This window comes from Hakea prostrata, chromosome 11, assembly GCF_041222555.1.
Source record: "Hakea prostrata isolate BN-2017 chromosome 11, UWA_Hpros_2, whole genome shotgun sequence".
Taxonomy (NCBI): domain Eukaryota; kingdom Viridiplantae; phylum Streptophyta; class Magnoliopsida; order Proteales; family Proteaceae; genus Hakea; species Hakea prostrata.
Window position 1 is genome coordinate 11219384 of NC_142610.1, and position 25607 is coordinate 11244990.

General features: G+C 37.7%; 2 protein-coding genes across 2 annotated transcripts; one reads left to right on the forward strand and one right to left on the reverse strand.

The window, feature by feature from the left end:
- Positions 1-4040: 4040 nt before the first annotated feature.
- On the reverse strand, positions 4041-14441 carry LOC149000086 (ATP-dependent RNA helicase). Its single transcript, XM_089140061.1, is given in 3 exon segments — positions 4041-10363; positions 12000-12715; positions 12717-14441. Coding segments are annotated over 3 exon segments (2286 nt in total). The 5' UTR covers positions 14232-14441; the 3' UTR covers positions 4041-10308.
- A 3081-nt stretch (positions 14442-17522) lies between these two features.
- LOC149000087 (uncharacterized) lies at positions 17523-25603 on the forward strand. The gene is given in 15 exon segments (XM_089140108.1): positions 17523-17778; positions 17868-17957; positions 18047-18063; positions 18065-18175; positions 21002-21074; positions 21339-21413; positions 21524-21634; positions 22481-22523; positions 23198-23297; positions 23705-23807; positions 23883-23978; positions 24065-24097; positions 24607-24706; positions 25134-25218; positions 25334-25603. Coding segments are annotated over 15 exon segments (1275 nt in total). The 5' UTR covers positions 17523-17667; the 3' UTR covers positions 25461-25603.
- The last annotated feature ends 4 nt before the right edge of the window (positions 25604-25607 follow it).

The following is a 25607-nucleotide window of genomic DNA, read 5'->3' on the forward strand; positions in this document are numbered from 1 at the left end:
TTTATGTATGTAATAGTAAGATCAAATGTCATATTCAATAAGTTTTGATTTTTTAATTACCTTATAGTAGTTTTCCCTGAATTTCTATCTTGAATGCACAATTTTGAGCCTCAGTTTTGATATATCATAAAGAAGATTTAATGTTTGATTGAAAGAGCGTTAGTTGAGTTATACTGAAGAATTAGGCATTAATTCAAACATTGATATCCTTAACGCAACAAAATGTTATTTGTAGTTCATAAAGCAGAGAAAATCTCAAAAATTCCGTGCTGTTTATCTCCTGAAAATTTGCACCCCAAAAAAAAAAAAGTTATCTAACGAGAAGAAAAAATAAAAAGCAAATAGATTTTGCTGTTGGTATTCACTTCAGATTTCTTTCCTTTTGGGTAAAAAGTTTTTCTTATTCAAAAGGAGATGAAATAGCTGGAGACATCGAGCATCCCTTAGTGGAGGGGTCGTGCGCGTAACCCTTGCAAACGACATAAGCATCCCTTAGTGGAGGGGTCGTGCGCGTAAACCTTGCAAACGACATATGTAATATCTCTAACCCCTATATATAAAAGTGCCTGTTCCAAAAAAAAGACATTGGATATCTCCATCAGGTAGTGGATGATGGCCAAACCATCACCGTCTTGCATGAAAGGGTCTTCACACCTTCTTTTCCAGCATTTCCTACAATCTCATTCTTGACAATGAGGCCTTCTCCAAATTTCTTACTCCTTTCCTCTTCCATGAGTAGGTAATAAGCTGATTTTACTGAGATTTGGGCTCTCTTTCCCCCATTCACATATGCTTGTTCATCATCACTTGGAATTAGAGAGAGAGAGAGAGCCAGATTAATATTTCTACTGCTACCTCTTGAGGAAATAACTCATTGATTATGGTTCTATTCCATTTTCCTTCTTCCTCCACTGATTGGTGGACCAATATTATTACTGAACCTTGACCTTTGATTCTGCTTAGGGGTGCACCAATCCTCTAGGCCTAGAACTGAACAAGCCTCCCAAATTTTCACATTGTGATCCCCTCCTATTCTCCATGCTAGGCCTCTCTTCAGAGTTTTTCTTCCCAACAAGATGCTACCACACCCCTAAAATGGGTTTCTTCCCATTGTCTCCATGAATTCACATCTAGAATAGTAGATACTCTTCATCAAGTGTGCCCATGTCGAATCCGATACTTTCAATCGTCTCCATGCAAGTTTCGAAAGCATTGCTTGATTGTGTAGAGCCGGATTCCTGAATCTAAAACCTCCCTCATCCTTTCACCAATAGTGCCTTTCCCATGACATCCAATGGATCTCCTTTATCACCCCAAAAAATATTTGCTGCGAGCTTGAAAATTTTTTTATGAAAGCTATATATATAAATATGAAACAAGCTAGTTGGTAATCGAAAGTGCATTGTATTTGTACCATAGTTTGAGACTGTCAACGCTGAACTCTTGAGTAACGCTTACCTTACCGGTGAGAGATCTTGGTCTAGCCATGTAGTCTCTTCTTCTTTGTTTTTTTTTCTTTTTTCACCCAGTCGTTTTTGTCATGGAACAACTGAACTTTGAAATTGCAAATTCGGATGGTAATCTCAAATACTTGGAGAGACCTTCTCCATATGGTATTTTGAGGATATGGGAGAATCATCATTTGATTCGAGGAGGGGTATTTGGGCTGAAGCAAAGGCTTGATTTATCACTTGAGCTCTTGATTGTGTGGACTTTGTTCAATTTCTTGGCTTCTACAATTATGAAAGCCAATGTCACAGCTTGTGTGAGCTCTTCTTCTTAATGATCTTTTTTTTTACACAAAAAAAATAAAAATCGTCAGACACTTTCACAGCATACTAAAGTGCTTTACTTATCAATTACCAGTTTGTAAAATCAAGGTTCTAATCTATGATATCTAGCACGCGTCAGGACTTTGTTTGAGAGTTGAAGTGAATAAAAAACCCGAAATTTGTTAAGATGATTATTAAATACATTTGTATGTAACTTGATCTCTTAACTTTTAGGAGATTAAAGCAACAATCTGTAAGATGCCCAGGAGTGGAAATTATTCGTGAGCTTTCATCTCCATGGATGATCTTCCTATCACTAACCAATCCCCCTCTCTCGTCTCCGGATCTTCTTCGTAAAATGTTGTCTCTACAAGAAAGTCAAGGGGTTGAAAAGAGAAAACATAGAGTTTTTTTTCATGGTGTCCACTTAAGTTAAGCCAACATTCCTAAGTACCCACTGAAGTGAGAAACTTTTAAACTGCCCACACTTGACATTTTGCATTTGTAATGGTCTTGGGGTTTTGGCAGAAGAAACTGTCGGCCAAGGAGATTGAGAGAGAGATTTCTAGGATCTGGATACGCAAGCAAACTGGATGCTTCATATTTTTAGGTCAAGTAGTATGCCTGAATCAAGGGTGTTCCGAATGGATTTTATGTTGTCTTTTCTGCTGTCCTCCAGTTTTGACTGAATCAACTTGTATTTGGCCTTGCACCATAAGGGCTTTGGCTACCATAGGTATTATTTATATCTATATTATGTTTCTTAATCAAGCAACAGTTCAGTTCATCCACTCTCCTCTTTGTCACTTCTGCAGAAACTGATTTAGATTCTACCATTCAACATGAAATGCTGGTGTAAATCTTACTGCATGTATGGAGTGGGTCTAGTTTAGTGATGGTATAAACTCCTTTGTTATATTCTTTGCTGCCCTTAACATTTCTATGGCAGAGAAAGATTGCTTGAATCAGTTTGGTTGAAGGGGAACTCAAGGAAACGAAGGTGAAAATACCAGTTGATGTACACTCAATTCCAGATTGGTTGAATCAGTTTGGTAGAAGGGGAACTAGTGGAAATGAAAGTGAAAAATACTGGTTCATGTACACTCAATTCCAACCCCACGTGAAGCTGCAAGTCTTTAGCTCAATTGGTAAAGTACCTAGAACATAAGCATGTTTCAAGGAGACGGTTGTTCAAATCCATCAAGATTCTTTTTCAAATTAAGAACCTTAAGAAGTTACATCAGAAGCTCATAAACCCACACTTAATTTGTATTGTTAATTACACTGTACATAAGAGTCTTAGCTTTTTCTCTACTTTTATCACCAAAAAGGAAAAATACTAATAAAATAAGTTTCTATTTCATGTGACGCATACAAGTTTTCATTTTCTTTTTGTTACAGAAACAATCTTTCTCGGGTGTAAACATACATGATTTCAGGATTCAGAAACAAGGAAAATGCAAAGAAACAGGAATAACTTTCTCTTACTGAGAAACAAGGAAATGAAACAGGAACACTATCATACAACCCCTAAGTAACTATTCAGTTCATCCAATTCATCTTATACCATCTTAACTGATGTTTTTACTTTCGAATCCATCCGGCATTCCCTTTTTCTCCCCAAACCTTAATTTCCATATCTAGCAGACCCACCATCAGAATTCCCCCTCCTAGATCCATATTCATCCATATTCCCTCCACCCCATGTCCCAACCCCACTTCCGTTCTTCCCCTTCAAACCCTAAAAACCTTGATCCCCCAAACCCTCCAAACCCTAACTCTAACCTGAAATCTAAAGTAAATAAGAATTTTTGGATTTCTTAAACCCTAGACCTACGCCCTAAGCCAGACCTGGTACTCCCATCTGAAAAGCCTTACAAACCTGAGAAGCCCTGGTCAAAGGTTGTGTTAACCCTAGCTTCCCAGCTGATCATTTGTTTCATCGTGGTTTCTTGGTCCTCAATCCCAGTGAGGCTACATCACTTTCACTTTTACATACTCTCGCGCATTCTCCTGACAGCAAACATAGCCTGAGTAAAATAAGATTGACAGAGTGGACCTAAACAAGGATAATAATCCTTTAAGAACAACTAGGAACAAGCTAATTTCATGTTCTTTCATATGAAAATCGATTAGGTGTCTGCAGTAACCAAAGCTCAGAGAATGGAGAGAGACAGAGCCTGCAGTGTTTGCAGTACATTCACAAAGCTCAGAGAGAGAGAGAGAGAGAGAGAGAGAGAGAGAGAGAGAGAGAGAGAGAGAGCACCCGGCAAGTCTCATAAAGCACTATCAAGAACAGCTTTGCAGGCAGTCAGAGACAGGCAATCCCCCTTGAATGGGACAGCAAATGTAAATCCACGGCCCGATATAATTTTTCAAATTGATGAGACTAAAAATGTCAGTATCTAATTGAAAAAGAAGACATTCAAAACTAGAATAAGGTAACAAGGATATCAGGAGAAGCATAAACCTTAAATGCACAAAAAAATTTCAACTAAATATATAAATGTACAATCAGCACAAGATTCAACTCAAGAAAGAGAAAGAAGTGAGGAGCAGGGTTCAAGGAATTGAAATCAGATCAGCAAAATCAACTGGCTACACATCCCAACTCCGGCTGATGTGAAGCAGTATGGGATCTAATTTTCAGGTGACTTATGGCCATCTTTTTTAATTTATTTTAACTAATTCAACCCACTTCTGGCTTTTTATCCTGAAAAAGATTGAATGGAATTTGCATCAAACAATCCCAGTCCTGATTCCAAACTCTTGAAACCTGAGAGAAGGCCTTTTATCATCATTGAGCAGATTACCTGAGGATGGCTTTTGAAGTTATATCAAGTATTCGGGTTAAAAGATCAATTTCCAAATAGTGCCTTCCTTTAAAAGTATTGTTTCTGCTGAATTATGCCTTCCAAATTCGAAAATTTTTCATCAATTGCCTCGAGTCCATTATAATTTTGATTTCAACCTCACTTGATGTCCATATTAAAAAGTTATTTTCCATGAAGTGCCTTATATTCAAAAATGTTGCCTACATGAATTCAAGAATGAAACACAAACACGCACAAAAACAAAATAAATAGATGGATACTCCTATTTACTGAACCTAATGCCACTGGCAGAAGGAGAATGAGGAAGGGCTGATCAATCCATTGATTTGATTTGTTAAACAATAGCAAGTTCCAGAAAATTCTAGCAGCAAATAGGTTGAGCTTAAATTTAGTTCTACTTTTTCCCCCATTACTGTTTTGCAATCTGATCCAGTTCTTTTCCAGTTTAGAGAATTGCTAGCAGGTTAGGATCAACTTCTACATTAATTGTTGACTAAGATAGGAAGGCTTAAGGAGGCAGATCCGAACTCCGCCTAAGTAAGGAGGCAGATCCGAACTCCGCATAAATAGATACCTTCCATCAACACACAGAGAGAATCAGCAATTAGTGAACCATGTTATCGCTAGGTACTCCTAATGGGGGATAGAATAGAGAAGAAAGAGAGAGGGGAAGAAGGAGAAATCTAAGAAAAATCAGACTTGAAGTAGGGGAAGAAGTGATGCAAACCAGGGTTTAGGGTTGGATATCCACGACCCTCTTAATAAGAACAAGCCCTGGTTAGGGTTTCTAGGTGTTTAGGTTAGGGTTTTTATAGGTTCTAATACTGTTTGGGTATGCTGAATTTGAAGTCCCAGAACTGGAATTTATATAGAGTTAAAAATTCGGACTTGAAAATCAAATCCTAGATCAGGTTGGACTGAGATTGGGGTTTTTATAGGTTCTAACACTGCCTAGGCATGCTGAGTTTGAAGTCCAAGATCTGAATTTATATAGGAGTTAAAATTTCAGACTTGAAAATCAAATCCTAGATCAGGTAGGACTGGGATTAGAGTTTCGACCAGAGGGGAAAGGAGGGCTAGGGCTGCCGGTTCTGCAAGGCAGAGAGGTTGTGAGCCTGTGATGAATGTTTTAGGTCCAGAATTGATTCAGGTAAGAAGGGACAAGGTTTACGATGTTTCAGAAAAATTTTCTGGAATTTCTGAAAATTCTGCAACTTGCACCTAGAAGACATAACACAGAAAATTCAAAGGAAGGGGGCATCCTATTTGGGATAGGACTGAAAACGTGGGAAGAAGAAAAGGAAGGGGAAGGGGCGAGTTGCAATGGGGGTTGGGACTGTTTCTAAGGTCTGAGATTGAAGGGAACATGCTGGGGGTGTGGATGGGGTCTTCCACTTACTTAAGGATGAGGATCTTGAGTGCTTGAATGCTGGACTGAATGCTTGGAAGCTTGAAGATGCTTGATTACTTGAATTGATGTTGCTGGAATGCTTTGAAGAAGATGAAGTCGCTGCTAGAATTTCCAAATTTGAGAATTACTCTCCAGCCCAGGCCTTAAAGGGTTTCCTTCCCCATGGCCCAAGCCTCTGTTTAACTCAAATCGATCAATCTGCTTTATTCAGAATTAAAGAGGCTATTTATAGCCTAAGTAAAGACTCTTTGACTCAACTTAGGAATCCTTAAGGGATAAGGATCCCACTGTTGACTAACTACTGAATTTGGACTCTAACTAATAGGAAACTGGACCTAACCCCAAAAGGCCCCAAGAAAAGCTCACAGTCTTATTGAAGAGTCTCTCTACTAATGTCTCCTGGAATGATAGAGGAAATCTATCAGTAGCAGAACTGCAGAAGACAAATCGTAGGAAAACGAATCTTTAAGACCTATCAGTCGGCGAAGAGGCCAAGTTTGGTTAAAAGTTCCATCCATGGGTATCGGCCTTAAAATGTCCATACACCAATCACTCAGGGTGGGTCTCCTCTATAGTTTAGGATACTACCACCTTACATGGACTCTTATTTAAATTAAACTCTTGCTAATTTAAACAAAATATGAACTCAACTAAAATAGAACTACTTTAGATAAGGTTCCTAAAATTAAGGAACCCTATCCTAACAACTTAACCCTAACTAGAATAGACTGTAACTCTTAAACTATGCACTGAAACAAAAAAATAAAGATAGATCCCTGACCCTTGGTGGGGATTCTATCAAGACACATATTCAGCCCCAAAAGGTGGCTTGAAAAATGACCAATACCCCTGGGATATTTGGTCAGCTTTGAATGCCTTGTTGGGTTTAGTTTCTGGGCCCAATTTTTGAGGAGCCCAACCCATGATACATCAGCTCTTCCCTTCTTTAAAACATTCATCACCTAATGAATATGCTTGTCATGTGTGTCTAGTCAACTCTTGGAGGGCTTTCAAGTGAACTCAACTTCACATCCTGCAGTGAGGAGCTTGGAAAAGATTACTTGTCAAAAAAGAATATTGTACAGCATATACTCCATTCCATTCTAATCTTAAAAGTTAGGACCTTTTGGTTCCAAGTTTGACCTATTTTTGTCCCATCCATCAAATTAACATCATTAGCGAAAACCATACACTAATGAACTTGAGCGAAAACCATACACTAATGAACTTGATTTTGAATAGTTGTACTTGAACGATCGATGGTAATTACAATAATTTGATGTTCGAAGTAACCCTGTTCTAAATAGAAATTCATTACTTTGACCACCCCACCTCCAAATTCTTAAACTAGTTACTGTACCATTATGCATGACTTTTGACTACGGCATATTTACTTGAAACACTTCTCAACTCTCAAGTACTTGCCATATTAGCTCTCTAGTGACTATGTCATAAGTTTTTTTCTAAGTCAATACAGACCTAATGGAGATGTCTCTTACAATCTTTAAATCTTTCCATGAGTCCCTTGAGTTATGTCATGGATTTCTTGGCATAAAACCATTTGGTTTTCCATAACAGTAGTTTCTTGTCTCATGCGAGTTTCAATTACCTTCTCCCATGATTTCATAGCATTAGTAATACCAAAATATTCAAACCAAAAAATAAGAAATACCAAGATATCTATTCACTTATTACAGGTTTAAATTTAAATAACGTCCTTTATTTGAAATAATAAATATTATTTTCCCTAAGTAAATTGCTATGTATAATATTTCCATCGGATGACGGTAGTAGGAAGATTAACCAAGCAACATACCAAAAAAGTATTCAAGAGAAGGGTGGTGGTTGAAAAAATCCTGTCATAGCAGGACATATGTTGCTGCATAATTCAGGTACCACAGCAATGAACAGTTAGTGAGTGATTAATATCTAAACATTTATGGAAATTACCTTCGAGGGAGAGCACCTAGAAAGAATCTCTATACAATAGAAACCAATATATATATACATCCAGGTTAGGTTAATCCACTTTAGATATTCAAATTTGAGAACAAAAAAAGAAGAAAAAAAAGATACTCTAGTGTTTTCTCAAGTATCTCTTTGTAAGTGGTATTTCCCAAAGCTAATAATGCACTGAGGTCTGTAAGTGTTCTAGGCAATGAGGACTACGTCATCCGTACCTGATTCACGGCGCATTGCCAATTGGTGTTCTAAGTGAATTGGGAAGTGTTGGATTATTTGCATAATGTTTCAGTCTAAAAACAAACAAAGAAAAAAAATGATTTCGCGTACCCAAACAATTTCAAAAGAGAGAAAACTCTTAGATAATGCAAAAGTCTATCAGGAATGTTTCTAAGCAAATTGATCAAAGAAGTGAATTCAAAATCAAGATTCAGGGGGAGAAGAAAAAAAACAAAGCACGACAAATAATTTCTATAAACAAAGGCTTTCTACCTCTCCTAACAAAGCCCAAATAAAAATATGGAAATGAAACAAAGGGCTCTTATGTCAAAAAAGTATTATGACAAGCAATAGAGGCAGCACTAGGGGATGCAAACCTGGGTTGGGCTGCTATCATGGGCTTTCATGGATGGGGAATTAGAAGAATTAGGGTTGAGAATAATTCAACTTAGTTTTTGTTGGAGAAATTCTTAAATAGAAACTTGAATAATAGAAAAAAAAACTTATGGGAAACAAAAGACAAGAAGAGAAACGAAGAAACCAAAAAAGTGTATAACAATCCCTATGCATTGCCTAACAGCACCAAATTCTTATAGACCATTATATTCATTAATCGAATCATTTCTAATTGAAGGAGAGGCATGCATTACATATATATAGATCTTCTAAAATTCCAAATTTGACTCAAAAAAGGACTCTTAATCACTCTAAAGGATTCAAAGAAGGTAAATAAAATCAAAACAGAATTCTAGATAATTAATATACTAATCTAACTCAAACACTGACTTAAATATTAAATTAACTACTAATCCCGAGTTACCAGTGATGCCCTCTCTATGGACTTATAAATCAGGCTCATTACATCAATAAACCCAAAACTAAGAGCTTTAATGTCTATTGAAACCACCTATGGACCAAAATTAAGTATTTCAAAGCTCAACTGTCCCTTTTGGACATTCTTAACTGCACCTCCTGTCCCAATTTTCTGTAAGTGAGAGAATCAACACCATCTGATTTACATTCACAACTATTGCCTTTGATGAAGTGATGATCCCAACATGTCTCAAAGTCAACCGGCTAATGGTCATTAGTGAATTACATCCCTTCAATGGTAAACTGCTCATAGGGTTTCACAAAGAAAAGGGACTGTCAACCAATCATTCAATTTCAACTTCGATCCAATCATGCACATCAATCAATCATAGCTTTCATGGATCTCAATTGTTCCACATAGAATTCATCTTTGAGTATTGTAACATGCATGACATCATATCATAGAAGCTGCTGTTAATATCAGCAAGCTCCCAAAGAACCATTGTCGAGTTTGAAAGCTCTTCTTGCATTTTAGAGAACTGCTCACTGATCAAATAGGTTAAATTGTCTAGATTTAGATCAATCTCCACGAAGGGTTTGTGATAATAATGGGATATTTATAAATATCTGGGACTCTATAAGAGGATGGCAGAAGAGTAAATGGTGGAACTCGTAGGGACTGGGTTTATTCCTCCTACACAAGAAGAATGGCAGAAGAGGGAGAGCTGCTATAAAACAGGGCTTTTCTTTAAGGACTATCGTTGGTTCATAGAATAGAGTCAACAAAGGAAGAGAAATAATAGAGGAAGAAGAAGGTTTAAGGGTGTGGATCTTATGCTTTGATACCAGATGATGCAAAACTTGGGATTAGGCTGCTATGGCTTTCAAGAAAAGGGACTTAGAAGAAGAATTGGGGTTGGGAATAATTCAACTTATTGTTATTTAAGATATTCTTGAATAACAACTTTAACGATAGAATAAACTCCTAGGAAAGAGAAAAGAAGAAACCAAAGAAATGGAGAACAATCACATATGCACTTGCCAATAGCACCAAACTCGTAAAAGGTCACATTCATTAATCAACTCATCTCCAATTGATGGGGGGTGCACTACATGTACACAGACCTAAAATTCCTAATTTGACTAAAAAAAGGACTCCTAAACACTCTATAGAACCCACCCATTGGCCAAAGTTAAGCATTTCAAAGCTCAATTGACCCTTTTGGATATCTTAACTGCATCACTGGGAAGCTTTTCTACCAGGTGAGTATTCTGATACATATACCTGGTGTTTGTATCAAGTTGAGGCATTAACCGGGGAACCTTGCTGATGATATTTTCCTTCCCTTTTCCTGCAGGGTTATTGGCATGTTAGATTATGATGGTTGAGGAAAACAAAGAGTAGAAAAGAATAGAGATAGAACATTCGAGAGACAACATGCACATGAATCAACAAAAAACAAGATACACAATGACATTTCAAATCATCAAAAATCTATTAAATGGAGATGTTAGTTAACATAGTTTTATCTAATTCGGAGTAAATCTGAATATGCCCTGAAATGAAAAGAAAAAAATGGATCTAAGGCTCTCTTTGGCATGATTTTTCTTTTCGATTTTTACCTATACAAAAAATTGTTGGGTAACCTATAGGAATGATTGAGTATGAAACGAAAATCGTTAGCTTTTGAAGAAATGGGAAAATGACTCCCCCTCACCATCTTCCTTATGGATTCTCTTGCAAAACCAGCAGCAGAGAAATTCTTTTCCAAGAAAGAGTAGAGAGAAGAGGTACTAGAAGTTTTCCTACCATAGAATTAGACCCAAACTATGCTAGAACAGAATGTGTGCTGGATTAAGGAAATGCTGTTTCTTACTCCATTAGATGTTCTTCTACCCATTTGATTTTAGGGGGGGGGGAGCTTTAAATTCGATTGGAAGTTCAGAGCTAAAAGATTGAGGAGACAGAAGTCAGTGGAATATCTGCAACAACTCAATTATCCTTTTTGGGTGAATATAACTTCTTCATCTTGATTCTTGGCAAAGCATGGCAGCTAATGCCGTCTTCCGACATCCTTTTGGAAGGCATAGTCTAAGCACCATAATATGTTCTTTGGTTTCTTTCTACAATTTCTTTCTTGAATTCATTGAGAGGTATATTTAATTGAACAACATAATCAAAACAAACCCTCATTACGAAGGGCTACTCGGATTCATATACACAGAATCTTGGTCCACCTGCAGATTCTTGGATTTCTTGTACCCCTTCCCATATTTCAACCATATATCTAAGCACCATAATATGTTCTTTGGTTTCTTTCTACAATTTCTTTCTTGAATTCATTGAGAGGTATATTTAATTGAACAACATAATCAAAACAAACCCTCATTATGAAGGGCTACTCGGATTCATATACACAGAATCTTGGTCCACCTGCAGATTCTTGGATTTCTTGTACCCCTTCCCATATTTCAACCATATATCTAATTCCATCCCTTCTCAAAGTCTTCCCTAAAAACTGACAATAAGATCCATCTATAACACTAGCAACACCAATCGGACTACGCGAACCAAGATAATTCCTTCTCCCATCTGCCTTCTTGGACTCTTCTTTTGAAGAATGAGACATAAAGCAAGCAAGGCTTGTTTTACAAAAAATAATTTACCTAACTATTTACCCTTGAATTATGGAGTGCACAAAACAGGTCGAAAATGATTTTCAACCAAAAATAAAAAAGCTCTCAGCCTATTCTAAAATTTGCATTTTATCAGCTTTTTTGGGATAGAAATAAGATCCAAAATGATACCAAACCCAGCAAGAATTTTTATTTGGGTCAAAAATAAAAACAAAAGTCACACCAAAGAAGGAGCCTAAGAAACTAACACATCATAAGCAGGCAGGGGGTAAAAAAATGGAGTTAGTGATATCACCTGGTTATATTAAATAACAAACAAGACAATAGTACACAAGAAATAAGGGAACTTACTGAGTAGTCAATTTAATAAGTGAAATTGGTCTCTCAGAACCACCTTCCTTCTCTTGAGGCTTTGACTTCCCTGCCAGCCTTGATTCAGGCTTCCAGTTAGCTTTGGTGAGAGACTGACCAAGAAGATCTGCAATATCTGTTGCCATTTCTGTAGCCTTGATAACATACGGAAAAGTTTCCTCCTTAAAATGGTGTGATAACCATAGATACATAGACAACACTTGGTGCTTAGTTTCAAGGTCAAGCAGTTCTGCATCATTACGAGCAGAGCCTTTGGGCATGCCCATTGCTATGTTAACGGGGACATTTAGGCTGTATGATGAAGCAAACCTCAGAAGATGGTACATAGCTTTTGGATCTCTAATATTAACTGGGGCAAAGCAAAAGTTAAAACGGTCTTGCAGAGACAACCCTCCCACTTTCTCTAACATCCTTGCAACCTTCTTTATATGATCGTGCTTACACAAGAAGTAAGAACCATCAAGTCGGCAGTTCTCACCAAACTTCTCCAGAAGTTGACAGAAAGGAACATTGAGAAATTGTCCTGCGAACAACTCTACTTGCTCAAAGAAAGGGAAAAGACCAACTTTTGTAACTTCGTCAAAAGGCTGCTTCAAGCAATCGATAAGGTAGTCCAAATCATCCAAATGTAAGGTGGTTGCAAGTCCATCAGGATAAATGCTGCCTCTCCGACCAGCCCTTCCAGCGATCTGCTTTCACCTGCGTTGCAGGCACTGGAACAACCTTGTCACCATTATACTTGGAAAGACTATAAAAGACAACTCGTCTAATGTTTAAATTCAAACCCATCCCCACAGCGTCACTTGCAACGAGAATATCAAACTCATTGTCTTGATCATTAAACAGGCTAGCTTGCTGCCGTCTAGTCTCTGGAGGCAATGCACCATAAATAACACAGCAACGATGTTTCGTGAACTTCTCAATTGCCAGCTTGACTTCGAATATCTCTCTCCTTGAAAACGCAACCACACAGTCCCCAGGTCGAACATTTCGTAGATCTCCCAAGAGAGTCTTGGCTTCTACCACAAGAGGCTTGAACCTGTCATAATGATGTTCAACCAACTCATCCCCAGTGTCCGAGCAAATTTTTCTAACAATTTTAAGAACACTAGGATCTCCACACAAGTGTACCTCATCAGCCATTAGTCCGAGCAAAGCACGAGTCCAAGCATATCCTCTGCTGGGATCAGCCATCATTTGGATTTCATCAACAACAGCCACCTCGTACAATTCTGCTGTGGAAACCATTTCAACAGTACAGGCGACGTGGTTAGCAAAGGGGACATTTTTCTTTTCTTGTCCAGTTTGGAGACTACAATAGACCCCCACAGCATTCACCTTGTCAAAGACTTCCATAGCTAAAAGCCTCAAAGGGCTACAGTAAATACCAGTTTTTGCCTCCATAAAACGCTGCAACGCATTGTAGGTTTTCCCACTGTTTGTCGGACCACAGTGATACACGATTTTGCGTTTCATGGCCCGTGCAAAAGGGAACCAAGTATAAGGTTTGGTAAGATCAGCAGATTCAATCATTCCCTTAAAACGCTTGATTTCATCAGGGAATTCTTCCAAGCAAAACTCAACAAAAATTGGGAAAAGAAACCTCTCGGCTGCTTCAGATGGGCCAAGTGATACCAGGTACTTAGCAACATCTTCAGGGCATTTCTTGAAGAAAAAAGAACGAAACGAACTAGCAGCAGTAGGAAAGAATGAGGCACCAATGTAGATAGCAAGAGCCTGGTTAGATGCCCAACCTGATTTAGCAAAACTCCGAAAAATTTCAACCATGATATCCCAATTAGATCGTGTAAGCTTCGATTTCTTCTCAGACGATCGAAGTTCCTTGTAAATGTCAACGGGATCACGCAAGCCTACATGCTCAAAACCAACACAGTCACTAGTTCTAGAATTATCATCTTCCTCAATACGTTCACTATCAACCAGTAGTGAATCCAACGAACTATCCTCAACAGTTAAATTTGTATTGTCAGGAAACGTTGAGAAATGCTTCCTGTTAACAATATCAAGATCCCGAAATATCAGAGACTCCAAATGCATCAAATCATTCAGAACTCTATGTTCAGAAACGGAAGACGGAGAAACGCTTCTGTTGCTATGGTACAGTCGACCTGAAACCAAAACCCTAGCCCTCGAAATGTTGTTTCTAGATGAAATAATTCGAAATAGAGATGTTGCAGGAAATCTCGCCATCGAGGAGGGCCTAAGCTGGTCACCCGCTACCTCGCTTTCATTTAAATGTTGTGCACGTTTGAAACCAGATTTTCACTCATGATTACTTCAGCCTCCTTGAACGTCACCTGCTTCATATCATGTCAATCCAAACGCGAAATTGAGCTTCTCCTACCATGCCCATCTCACTGATAAAAAAATTCAAGGAAAAAAAAGTGCAAGATTAGGGCTTTTTTTTCTTCTTCTTCTTTTGGGTGAAGATGAAAAACATAGACTTCTAGTATTTTCTCGGCCGGGAAAGAAGCAAGGGGGGGGGAGGCCCAAAACGCGATGGCTCACCACCACCCGGTAGAGTATTCGTATTTGATCCGCCGCGGCTATAAAATATTGGTGTAGGATCTTAATTTCTTTTCTCTTACATTTAACATCCAAGCTTCAAAGTTTTGAAGTTTTTGATTAAATTTAATCAACACTAATTACTCCCCATTTTTATTTTACTTCTATCCTACAGTCTGAAAATGAGAATTGAGTTTTAATCCGGCTTCTTGTTTCATGTTTCTATTTTTTCATTGAGTTAGAAGAATACCATTTAGGGTTTTTGTTTTTTATTTTATTTTTTTTATTTGAGGTTCATCCTCAAGGTAGCTTTTTATGTTAATGCGAATCCATGACCTCTCCATGGGAGGGCAGGTCTTTTACCGCTAGACTAACTCCTCATTGGCCCATTTAAGATTTGTTGACAACAAGTCTTCTTTCAGCTAAATGGGTCTGCTGGATCTTTGCCTTCCATTTAACTATGTTTGAGACCATACTAGATATTGGTTAAGATATATATATTTTTCCCACTACTTCTCTTTTAATATTATTTTACGTCGGTTTTAGTTCTTTTAATTATGAATTAAATCACTTTCACTTGCTTGGATTTTTTTTCTGAACTCTAGATTCTATTAGGCCTGTTTGGTTATTTGAATCAAGAGATTTCAAATACATGGATTTATGAATTGGTGATTTATACCTGTTTGGTTGTAAAACATCCATGGATTCATGAAATCCAAGGATTTGGTAAAAATTCAGAAATTCCACCATAAATATTAAATTGATGAAATTTGCAGACTCACATGGAATAACCCAATGGAACTCTATGAACTTTGAACCTTTGTAAAGGTATAAGAAGGCATGTGATTATTTTGGAAAACCAAAGCTCTTTACTATTTGTGTTCAATTTTGATGTCATATTTAGGTGCTTGTATAAGATCATAAAAGACTATTTTATTTTATAGTTTTTATGTTCAAGACCTTTCATGACATATACCCGTTACGTTTATTCACATAGATTTTATAATTAATATACTCTTTGTCCATATCAATATATCAAGATTTGTAAAATACAAAACCAATATAATCCATTTGATATGATATCAAAACTAATAATCATGTTTTCACTATTTGCAAGATCAAGAAGCATATATGATTGACTCATATTCAATCTGCATTAGACTAGCTTCATAATTTTTCTTAAAGCAGCATATGGAAATATTCAAATTTCCCATTCATGTGATCCACTTTCATTTAATTACTTGAGAATCATTAGGGTTTTAACATCCTAAAAAACAAGGGCACCACATTTACTGAGGCTGCCAATACCAATACTCAAAAAATACAAATAATTTTGTAAAATATTCAATTTAGCCTCAATAAGATGAAACTGCCAAGGTCTAAGAAACCATTAATCAAATGGTTGGATTGATATTGGCTTCTACTGGTCTAAGTGGTAATTTTTGGAATGTTTCAAACAAACGATTCATGAACATTTAGTAAAACCATAGATAGCAGCATGAACTATAAAGTTGATAAAAATAAATAACAATACAATGTGAAAAGTCAAGCCTGATAGGAGTACCTGACATCATCAAATATGAAATGCCTCCATTCTTACATTACTTTTACATGATTCATGCCGATTTTGTATAGATATAATCAACTTCTTTTGTCAGAACCATGCTGAATAAACCCATAAAATATAATCTCAATTCTAACCAATAGCAGATTAAAATAGGAAAGTGTTCTAAACATGATGGAAAATCAATTCCAGCAACTAGGTACAAATCAACTCCAAATCCATAACCCCTTGTTATTTCTTTCTTTTGTTTAATGGAAGTTTAACTCATAATTGAAGTAAAACACAGACACAAACACCGACAAAAGAAACATGAACTAAGGTGGTTGAAACCAACGCTTCTTAGTGACCAGATGTCGGAAAACTAGTGGTATGAAACACAACCACCTCTAGTGAAGATGGCGGCCGGTTTGACTCGCCCCGAGGCATATTACATATCCCCATCCCTCGCGGCTTATAAAATTTAGGAAGTACTAATAAACAAGTTCATCATGTGGCTTAGGTTTTTTATTTTATATTTTTTTTGGCAACCACACCCCCCCAAGGCTTACATACCACACGCCACAAGGGCCACAACAACGCACGCCACAAAGGCGCCAGCTTAGTTGTTGAGGCAAAAAGCACTCGATCTTGTATCCGAACTCCCACCTGACGTGGATGTCGAAGCCAAAGAACCTCAGACCCGAGGGAAGTTGGCCCAGACTTGCGATAACCATCTTTAATATACCACCTTTAATTTAGGCATGTGGCTTTATATGGTTTAATACTCTAAAGCTTTGACTCGATAAGTACCGAATCGGTACGGAATACCCAAAAATCCTTAAGCCACATCTAATTATGGGCCCAAGCCCAAATTGTAAAGAAATTGTGAGGCCCACAAAAATGTGGACCCTCTTCCCTTGCAAACCTAGTTGAACAAGTTGAATTTCAAGAAAACAATGAATGTATGGCACTGCATCTAAAGAAATAAGAATGGGAGAAAGATTGCAACAGTGAAGCCAATGGCCCATATCTTTTCTTGATACTAAATAATAAGATGAGGAAGAATGAATTCTAAACAAAATTCTAAAATAAAGTTCTAATGCTGTAAGATTGTTAGGGTTTAAAGTTTAAACAAATGATTGCTTAAAGTATTACATTTTGAGAATTTGGAATACTTAGATCGTTGCATCCAGTTAGTATTAAAACAACATTAGATTCTATGACTAATTGGACTTTCTTATGAATACTCATTACTTTGTTGGATAGTAACTAATCCAATGGCCTATATTATAACATAAATTAGTTCGGACTCAAATACTTTAGAATGTAATTTTCTTTCTTTTTTTTTTCTTTATTTAATCAAAGCTCCCTCCCTTTGTCAAAAAACAGTTGGTTGTCAGTTATTTTTTGTTGCCGTAATCGTGGGTAGGGTCTTAATAACCTTCGACTTTCTTGATTCGTGAGTAAAACCCAATTGAAAAGAGGATTATTCATAGATTTTTACTTCACTTGTTTATTAGTTTTGGCAATAAAAAAAACAGTGAATTTTGTTTTCTTTGAATTTGGTAGTGCTCTAAGATGGGGACAGTTCCAAAGAAAGCTGAACAAGCAGATCGTTTACCTGAGAAAAAAAGGCGACTGGGTCACGATATCTCTGATTCAGAAGATGAAAGTATTTCCGTTGGAACGGTTGTTATGACGTACTTAATTTTTTTTAGATGTATTTGTGTCATTGCATCCTCTCATGGATTTGACCAATTTGAAGCTGTGTTATCTAGGAGGAGCAGGAACAGGAAGAACGAAACAATCTACAGGATGCTGATATGAACGGATTTTCAGATGATGAGAATGACTCACAATATGAAACTGTTGTTATCCATATCCGAAGTGGCTTCTTCATATTATTGTTATTGTTTTCACTTCAATGCTGACCAATTCTGGTTTTTCCATATTGAAGGCAGAGGACGAGGAGCAAGCAAGAGGACGAAGAAGAGGAGCATCAGCAGGAGGAAGGCCATGGGAGCGAGCAGAATGCTGAGATGGATGAACTTGAACATGAGTATTCAAATCTTCGTAACCAGCAGCTGTAAGATTTTCTTACTGATAGAATATCATTATTTTGAAGAATGTAATAGATACTCATTGTACAGGAGCATCGAAAGGTCTCCATTGTTCATTATTTTAGTATGCTGCTATATTGCAAACATGTAATATTAATGCTTTTGTACCAGAACCAATAGTTTATTCAAAGTTCCTCTGGGAGAAGAAAGGGAACTGTCTCAAATTGGTAGAAAAGGATGTAGGTCTCGAAGATGATGAACAGGTTAGGTCGGTTTTGGGATGTACTCCTAGAGGGGCGCCCGGCTACCGCAATAGATGGGGGGGTTTTGGGGGGGTCCCCCCCCCCCGGCCCGGGGGGGGGGGAACCGGGGCTGGTTTAGGGGGGGGGGGGGGGGGGGGGGGGGGGGGGGGGGGGGGGGGGGGGGGGGGGGGGGGGGGGGGGGGGGTGGGGGGGGGGGGGGGGGGGGAAAAAAATTGTGGGGTGAGGGGTGTGGGGGGGGGGGGGGGGGGGGGGGGGGGGCGTTGTAATTGGAAAATTTGAATGGCACGGGGGGAAAATAAAAAAGGGAGGGGGGGGGGTGGGGTGGTAGGCTAGGGATTCTAATGATTGGTTGAATGGGCTTGAATGGGCAGGGAATGGTTGAATCCTATTTCGGGTTTGGACTTGAAAGCCGTGGGAAGAAGGATAAGTGGGGAAGGTTTCTAGGGTTTAGGGAAGGGGCTGGAATTGCAGAAAACTAAAGGGGAAGGGCAAAGTGCTAGTTGCGATGGGGAGGGGATGGTTTTCTAGGTCAGAACTAGAGGGGAAGGGGCTGTGGAAGTTGCGGCAACAAACGGAGGGGTGGGGAAGGCCTGTGGACAGAATAGAGGGGCCTGGAATGGGGTGGTGGAGGGGCTGTGACTTACTTGAAGGCTTGGGAACCGAATGCTTGATAATGCTTGAACTTTTTGGACTTGAATGCTTTGTATGATTGAATGCTTGACTGCTTCAAAGAATGCAGAAAATTTAGAACAATTGAAAACTATGACACCCACCAAGGCCCATCCAAACAGGAGACCCTAACTCAAACACTCTCTTTATTCATCCAAAACTGAAAAATCATTTACAATGAGAGGTTATTTATAGCCTATTTGAAGCTAACTCTGACTTACTTAGAACTTCCTTATCGGATAAGGATTCCTTTACAACTCAATTGGACTTTAAAAACACTTATCAAAAGGAATCCAATCAGAACACAATCTAAGTCATCTGATTAAGTACATGCTATTTTGATAACTTAAGACCTAAGCAACCAAATTACGATCAAACTGGACTTCTTTACCTCTTGACTGAATAAGATAGGGAATCCCTATCCTACCTCATTAGGACTGTTGACTTTGTCATACATTACTTTATCTCAACATAAAAGACACCAAACTGCTCAAATCAAATCCTAACCAGACTCTGACTGACTTTACATAATTCTGAAATAAATCTTGATTAAATTTCAGAAGCAAATTAAGGGCCAAAATGCCCAAAATATCCCTCCTATAGGGTTCAACCAGCCTAAGGGGGCTTCTTGGATCCATCCTGGGGGCCCCACCGAAGGTTTTGGACGGAGTGGGGGTCCCTGTGTTCACATCAGTTAACATTGAAGAAAGTGAGCAATGGGAACTCCAGATGAGGATAATCTTCTGAGGTACCAAATGGGTCAAAGACTTTTCTTCCGAATGTATTATACACTCTTCTCAAATGTAGGATAGATACCAAACACAAGACAGAATCAGTAACAAGAAAAAGGAGACTGGTCAGCCTTTAGTGTTCTAAACCCCTAGATTTTCCTCAGAATAATGATGGGTCTCCTCTTGCAGGTGTTGCAGTTTATGATGTGCACCTGCAGCAATGATATGATGATGCAGTCTTGAGAAATCAATGTGAAAAATCTTTTGGAAGTCCCAGCAACCTTGTAGAATTCTTGAAATCGATTGGAGTGAACTAGTGTTTGGAACCAAAAGGATTAGAAGGGGATGGGGAAGGGAATGGGCATCTCACCTATCTTCTCTCAGGATTTCATGGGCGCTTTCAATGAATTTTCATTCATTCATGAGTGGAAAAATCTGTTACGTTTACATAGCCTTAATGGCTGAGTAAATTAGTAACTAAATTTTAATTAGCACTCTAACAAATCTTGATGTCCCCAATTAGGATGACTACTCAGTTAAGAAATTAATTGAAACACTACTTAAAATGGAACCTATATCATCAACAACCATGATTTTACTGCTGATTTATGGTAATCTCTAGTCTCTACACCTTCTGTGCTCTTGTCTGTGTCATTATTGTTTCTTCATTCTGAGTACAACCTAGATACACACAGTACCATTTAAATTTTTTTTGAGTTGCATTGTTTATGCTTGGTCTTGAGGTAATAATTGACAGCCAGCTTCATAGAATGGGATTGTACAAAGCAAAACCAGTAGCTTCTTCTGTGGGAATATTTTAATGCACGAATGTATAAGTGCATGGTTTCTAGGTTGTCGAATATTTAAAGTTTCAAACCCTGGTAGTTGACACCTGGATGCTCGGCTCAAGTAAGTGACATCTGTACTAATTTTTTATATGTATAATAAACAACTCATTATGGTTTATAATAATGAACTGAGTGAGGTTTCAAAGGCAATTATACCATCAGATGTTAATACCCAATTTCTAAAGTCTTTTCTTCAAATAGGCCAAAGATATACTAGAAGGGGTGTAGTTGGGATTTAGTTTCCTTCTTCGAGTGATGAGTTGATCACTTTTAATTCTTATAATACAAATTATGTTCCTTATTAAGCATTTGTATTTTCTTCCTATTTTTTATTTATTCAGAGATCTTTTGAAGAATTTGAAGCACCATAAGGATGATGATCTTCTGAAAGGCCAGGCTGTGAAGAATCAGAAGGTATGCATCAACCTAGTCAACTGATAGTTACTGATCAAAATTCAGTCTTAATCATGTTGTAACATGATATTTTTCAATGATTTACATCTTTGCCTTTCAAATACTTTTATGCATTTGTTGGCTACTTGCTATAATTTGGTTTGTGGTTCTTGATTATTAGTTTCATTTATTTGTATTATTACAGATTGTATAGCCAGTAGCCACTGACATCAATCTACACTTCATGATTTGCTAATATTATTCTACTTGTTTCATTCTCCCAAGATTCTCTGGGACAGAGCACTTGAGTTAAGGTTTTTGCTGCAGAAAGCATTCTCAAGTTCAAATAAACTGCCACAGGTTTGCTTTGATTGCTACCTGTAAACATAGGACTTCCAACATTGATTTTCTATTAAATGATTGCTTTATATTGTAACATTGTTGTTATTGAATGATTGAAAACTTCTCAGGAGCCTCTTAGATCTTCATTCATTGCGACAAATAAAGCAGTCGATGAAGCATATTCAGAACTTATAACGTCATCAAACCAGACTTTGGATTCTTTGCTGCAACTCCAGGAGGTGGGATTCTTCCAGGCATTGATGTCAGTTGCTCCTTCATAGATTTTGACTATTTTTGTGGTCAGTAGATGCACCTACTACTGTGTAAAGTTATCATCAGCATTGCCAATTTAGAAAGTCAACAACCAGGGGTCTTGGCCTGTTTGTGCGATGGCTGAACCCCAAAAACACGTATAGTTACAACAAGTGAAATTACATGAATGTGAATTGTTAATGATTAAGACTGCAAATGCAAATGAAAATGGATATTGTTAAATCCTAACAAAAGCCAAGTAAGGGCAATATTTGTTTGTTGAAGTAGAGATATAAAACAAATCAAAGGACATGGTAAAACAAAAAGTTCTGATGCTGAAGGACCAATGAAGTGCAAAATTTGATGTTTGGAGGCTTGAATAAGTTCTGTTTTTTGGAAGAAAATCTCATAAAATATAAAAATATATAGAATAAAAGGGCATACCCAGTTCATAGGGCTTTCACCATTGTGGGTTCTGGGAATAATGCATGTAGCCTTGCCCATCTTTTGTGAACAGACGTTAAAAAATCTGGACTCAAACCCATGACTGCTTGATCAGAATGGAGCGACCTTATCATTGCAACAAAGCCTTCTATAATATTCTATAGTTTCTTTTTTTATTTTTTTATGCCTTTTAGTAATTTGTCAAGACATCACTTAGGTTCCACCTTGGGAACAAGGTTAGGAAAAAAGAAGGTGGGGGGGGGGGGGGGAGGAAACTAAATGCCTATTCTTTTTGTGTTGGTGATATCTAGTGAAATTTCTTTGACTCCTTCCTGCTCATATGTTGCTGCTTTCTTGATGGCTTACCTTTTATTTGTTTATTTTTACAGGCATTGCTTGAGAAAAATCCTGCCATTGATGAAGGTGCAAATGGTATGGCATGAAATTTTTATGTATTCCTTGTATGATGCAAATCTTTTCTGTTTATGGAACTTGTGGTTGAGTCTTTCCATGATTCCAGGAAAATTGATGCAGTACAGCCTTGGACTGTCTGAGGAGACATGAATGAATCTTAATTTTATTTCCTACTTTGTAAATATACTTGATGACAAAATCCACAGCTTCAATTTGTTGGTTTTTCATACCATTGTTATGTTATATTAGATGCATAATCAGGAACCAATGGCTATGATCCAAGCCTGCTCAACATTGGTCTTGTTATGTTCCCCTATTTGGCAGTAACTGTTGGAAAATCTATTTGTCCCCAAAAGTTTACAGGACTCAATAACTCATTGTGTGGATTCTTAGAGGATGGGATCCATGATTTGGATATGACAGGGTATCACCCCCCCCCCCCAAAAAAAAAACCCCAAAAAAGAAGAAAAAGAAAAAAACTCACCTCACATACAAATGTTATTGTTGTTCGTCTGTTTTATCCTCAATGAGAAATTGTTTTATCATCTATAAGAAATATTATTGTGGTCTGTTTGTTCTATCCTGTATGAGAAAAGTAGTGTTCTATATTTTACAATTTCTATGCATGCGGAAATGTTGATATTATTTGTTTCTACATGGAGAGATATTGAAATTATGTGTTCTTTATCAAGGTAACATCAAGGGTTCTTCAAAAGATAATGCTGAAGCATCTAAGAATTTGGATTTGGAGAAGGACGCCGAATGGCCCCGGATATATCAAATGCATTTGAGGTAATGTGCTCACTTACTGGATGCTCATTCTTCCAATCTTTCATTTTGTGCTTGTCTAAGCCATTTTGTTAATCACAACTTTTAGGGAGGAACATATACAAAGCCTAGCATTCCTTTTTTGATGTGGAAGTTGGTTTCAATTTGTTGGTCCATCTGGCTTTAGATGGGGTTGACTGGCAAAATAGGATTCATGTAGTCAATCCCATTTAGTTGGGAGAAGGCTTGGTCTAGATGGCTTGAGTTATATTTTGGTTGTCCATTACTACCACAGCCCCTTGTCTATTTTAGTTGTAGTAGTACAAATGCATCAGTAATTCTTCCTAGCTTATTTCTAGTGCTATTTACACTGTTTCATTCCACACCTTCATCATACTATATTATTTTTATTATTTCTTCTAAACTTGCAGAATAGCTCCATTTAGAAACAAGTCAATAGATAAATGGCAGAGAAAGACTCAAGTTGCAACTGGTGCGGCTGCTTTTAAAGGGAATTTAAAAGCTTTTAATCAGGTACATCTCGAAGGCTGGCTTATACATGGTATTCATGAACTACAAGACTTACCCTTTTGCTATACCTGAGTGCAGAATATTAGTGAACAAATTGCTGATTATATGAGGAACCCGAGTAAAATGCTAAAGGGCATGCAATTACATAGGTCAACAGTGGGTGTCGTGGGATTTGTAAGTCTTCAATGGTACTGGCTGTTCATATCATGTTCTATGTCCAAATTTTTAACAGTATAATTTCTTGATTGTGGCTCTTGCAGGCTCCTGAGGCAGAATCTGATGTTAAGGAAAAGGTTGACTCATCTTACTTCAGTGTACTTATGTTCTATTATTTTTTTATTTGGTGCCTCATATGATTTGAATTTGTTTTAGAGAGTAGATGAAAGGATAGATTGTCTGATCTGGAAAAAAGAAAAAAAGGGTAGCTTGTACAGTTGTATAAGTAAGCATTCTGACATTGAGGGGAAATTGAGAAACTTGAACTGCAAAAATGGACAATGCCCAGTGGTGTTAAAATGATTACTGAAATTTGGGATCATAAGGCTAACTTTTAGCCATTTATCCATTAATGATGTTGTCCATGATCCCAGACTCCAAAAGAATGTGAAATACTTGAGGCAATCAACTGACATTCCTAGGCATTTTATATGGAGTTTCAATTTCCCTTTAAGAACTTATCATGCTTCAGCCTATTTTTATGATGCTCTATTTTTGTTCTGCTTTTATTTATGGTTTATAGATTTGTATTAGTTGAGGAATACTCTTGTTGTCCTATCTTGGGCAAACTTTTTACTGTCTTCAGGATATAACTGTGGATGGAGACCCTGAGCTTTTGGATGATTCTGAGTTCTATCAGCAACTCCTAAAGGAGTTTTTTGAGTCAATCGATGAGAAATCGTCTGGTATGCCTTTTCTCTTGCTACTTTCCTTTCGTTTGAGAATTCTTTCTCCATGTAACAGTTATGTTGGTTTGAGTAATAATGTGGGTGGGGGGAAGGTCCCCTATAACAGTGTGTGAAGCAGTTTTCAGAATATCCCTCATGCTCCGTTAAAAGCTGTTGTGTAATGGGAACTTTTTAATTTGTAGCTGAGAGTCGATTGAATGAAACTACAATTAAATTCAGTGAAACTATTGAATCGTTGAAGTATCATAAGTTCATTTGTTGACTGGTCTCCTATAAAATCTCGAGGTTGAGATGTCTGGATGGTTCCTCTGGGGTTGTTTCAGACAGGTCCAGAATTGATGACGTGTTGCGATAATTGAATAGTTGGTCAAGGCACAAATGGAGCACTAGTTTGAAAACTACAATTGTTTTTACTTTTCTACAGATACTGCTTTCTATGCTTTGAAGAGATTGCAAACCAAGAAGCGCAAGATTGTAGATAGGCGTGCTTCAAAGAGCCGTAAGATCAGGTTATTGTGCTACTGACTATGCTGGCTTCACCACATAAATATCTTAGTTATATGTGTTTTCAAGTCTTCTCAGGGAGTTTCTAAAAATATTCTGTTGTTTTTATCAATGATGTAGGTATCAGGTTCATGAAAAGACTGTCAACTTCATGGCTCCTGAACCTATCAACCAGCCTGCAATGGCACCAAAGTTGTTTGAGAACTTGTTTGGCTTGAAAAGCCAACAGAGCGCATCTGTGGCCTAGTCTACTTGTCCGGGGTGGATGCGGTGAAGCTGATCAATTTTAGGTCTTGTAATGTTACAAAGTTACCCGAATCGAGCTCGGAGCATGCTGGAGGTCCAGAGACCAGTTGACCATTTTACAGCAAAAGCTGGTGCAATGGCTGATGGA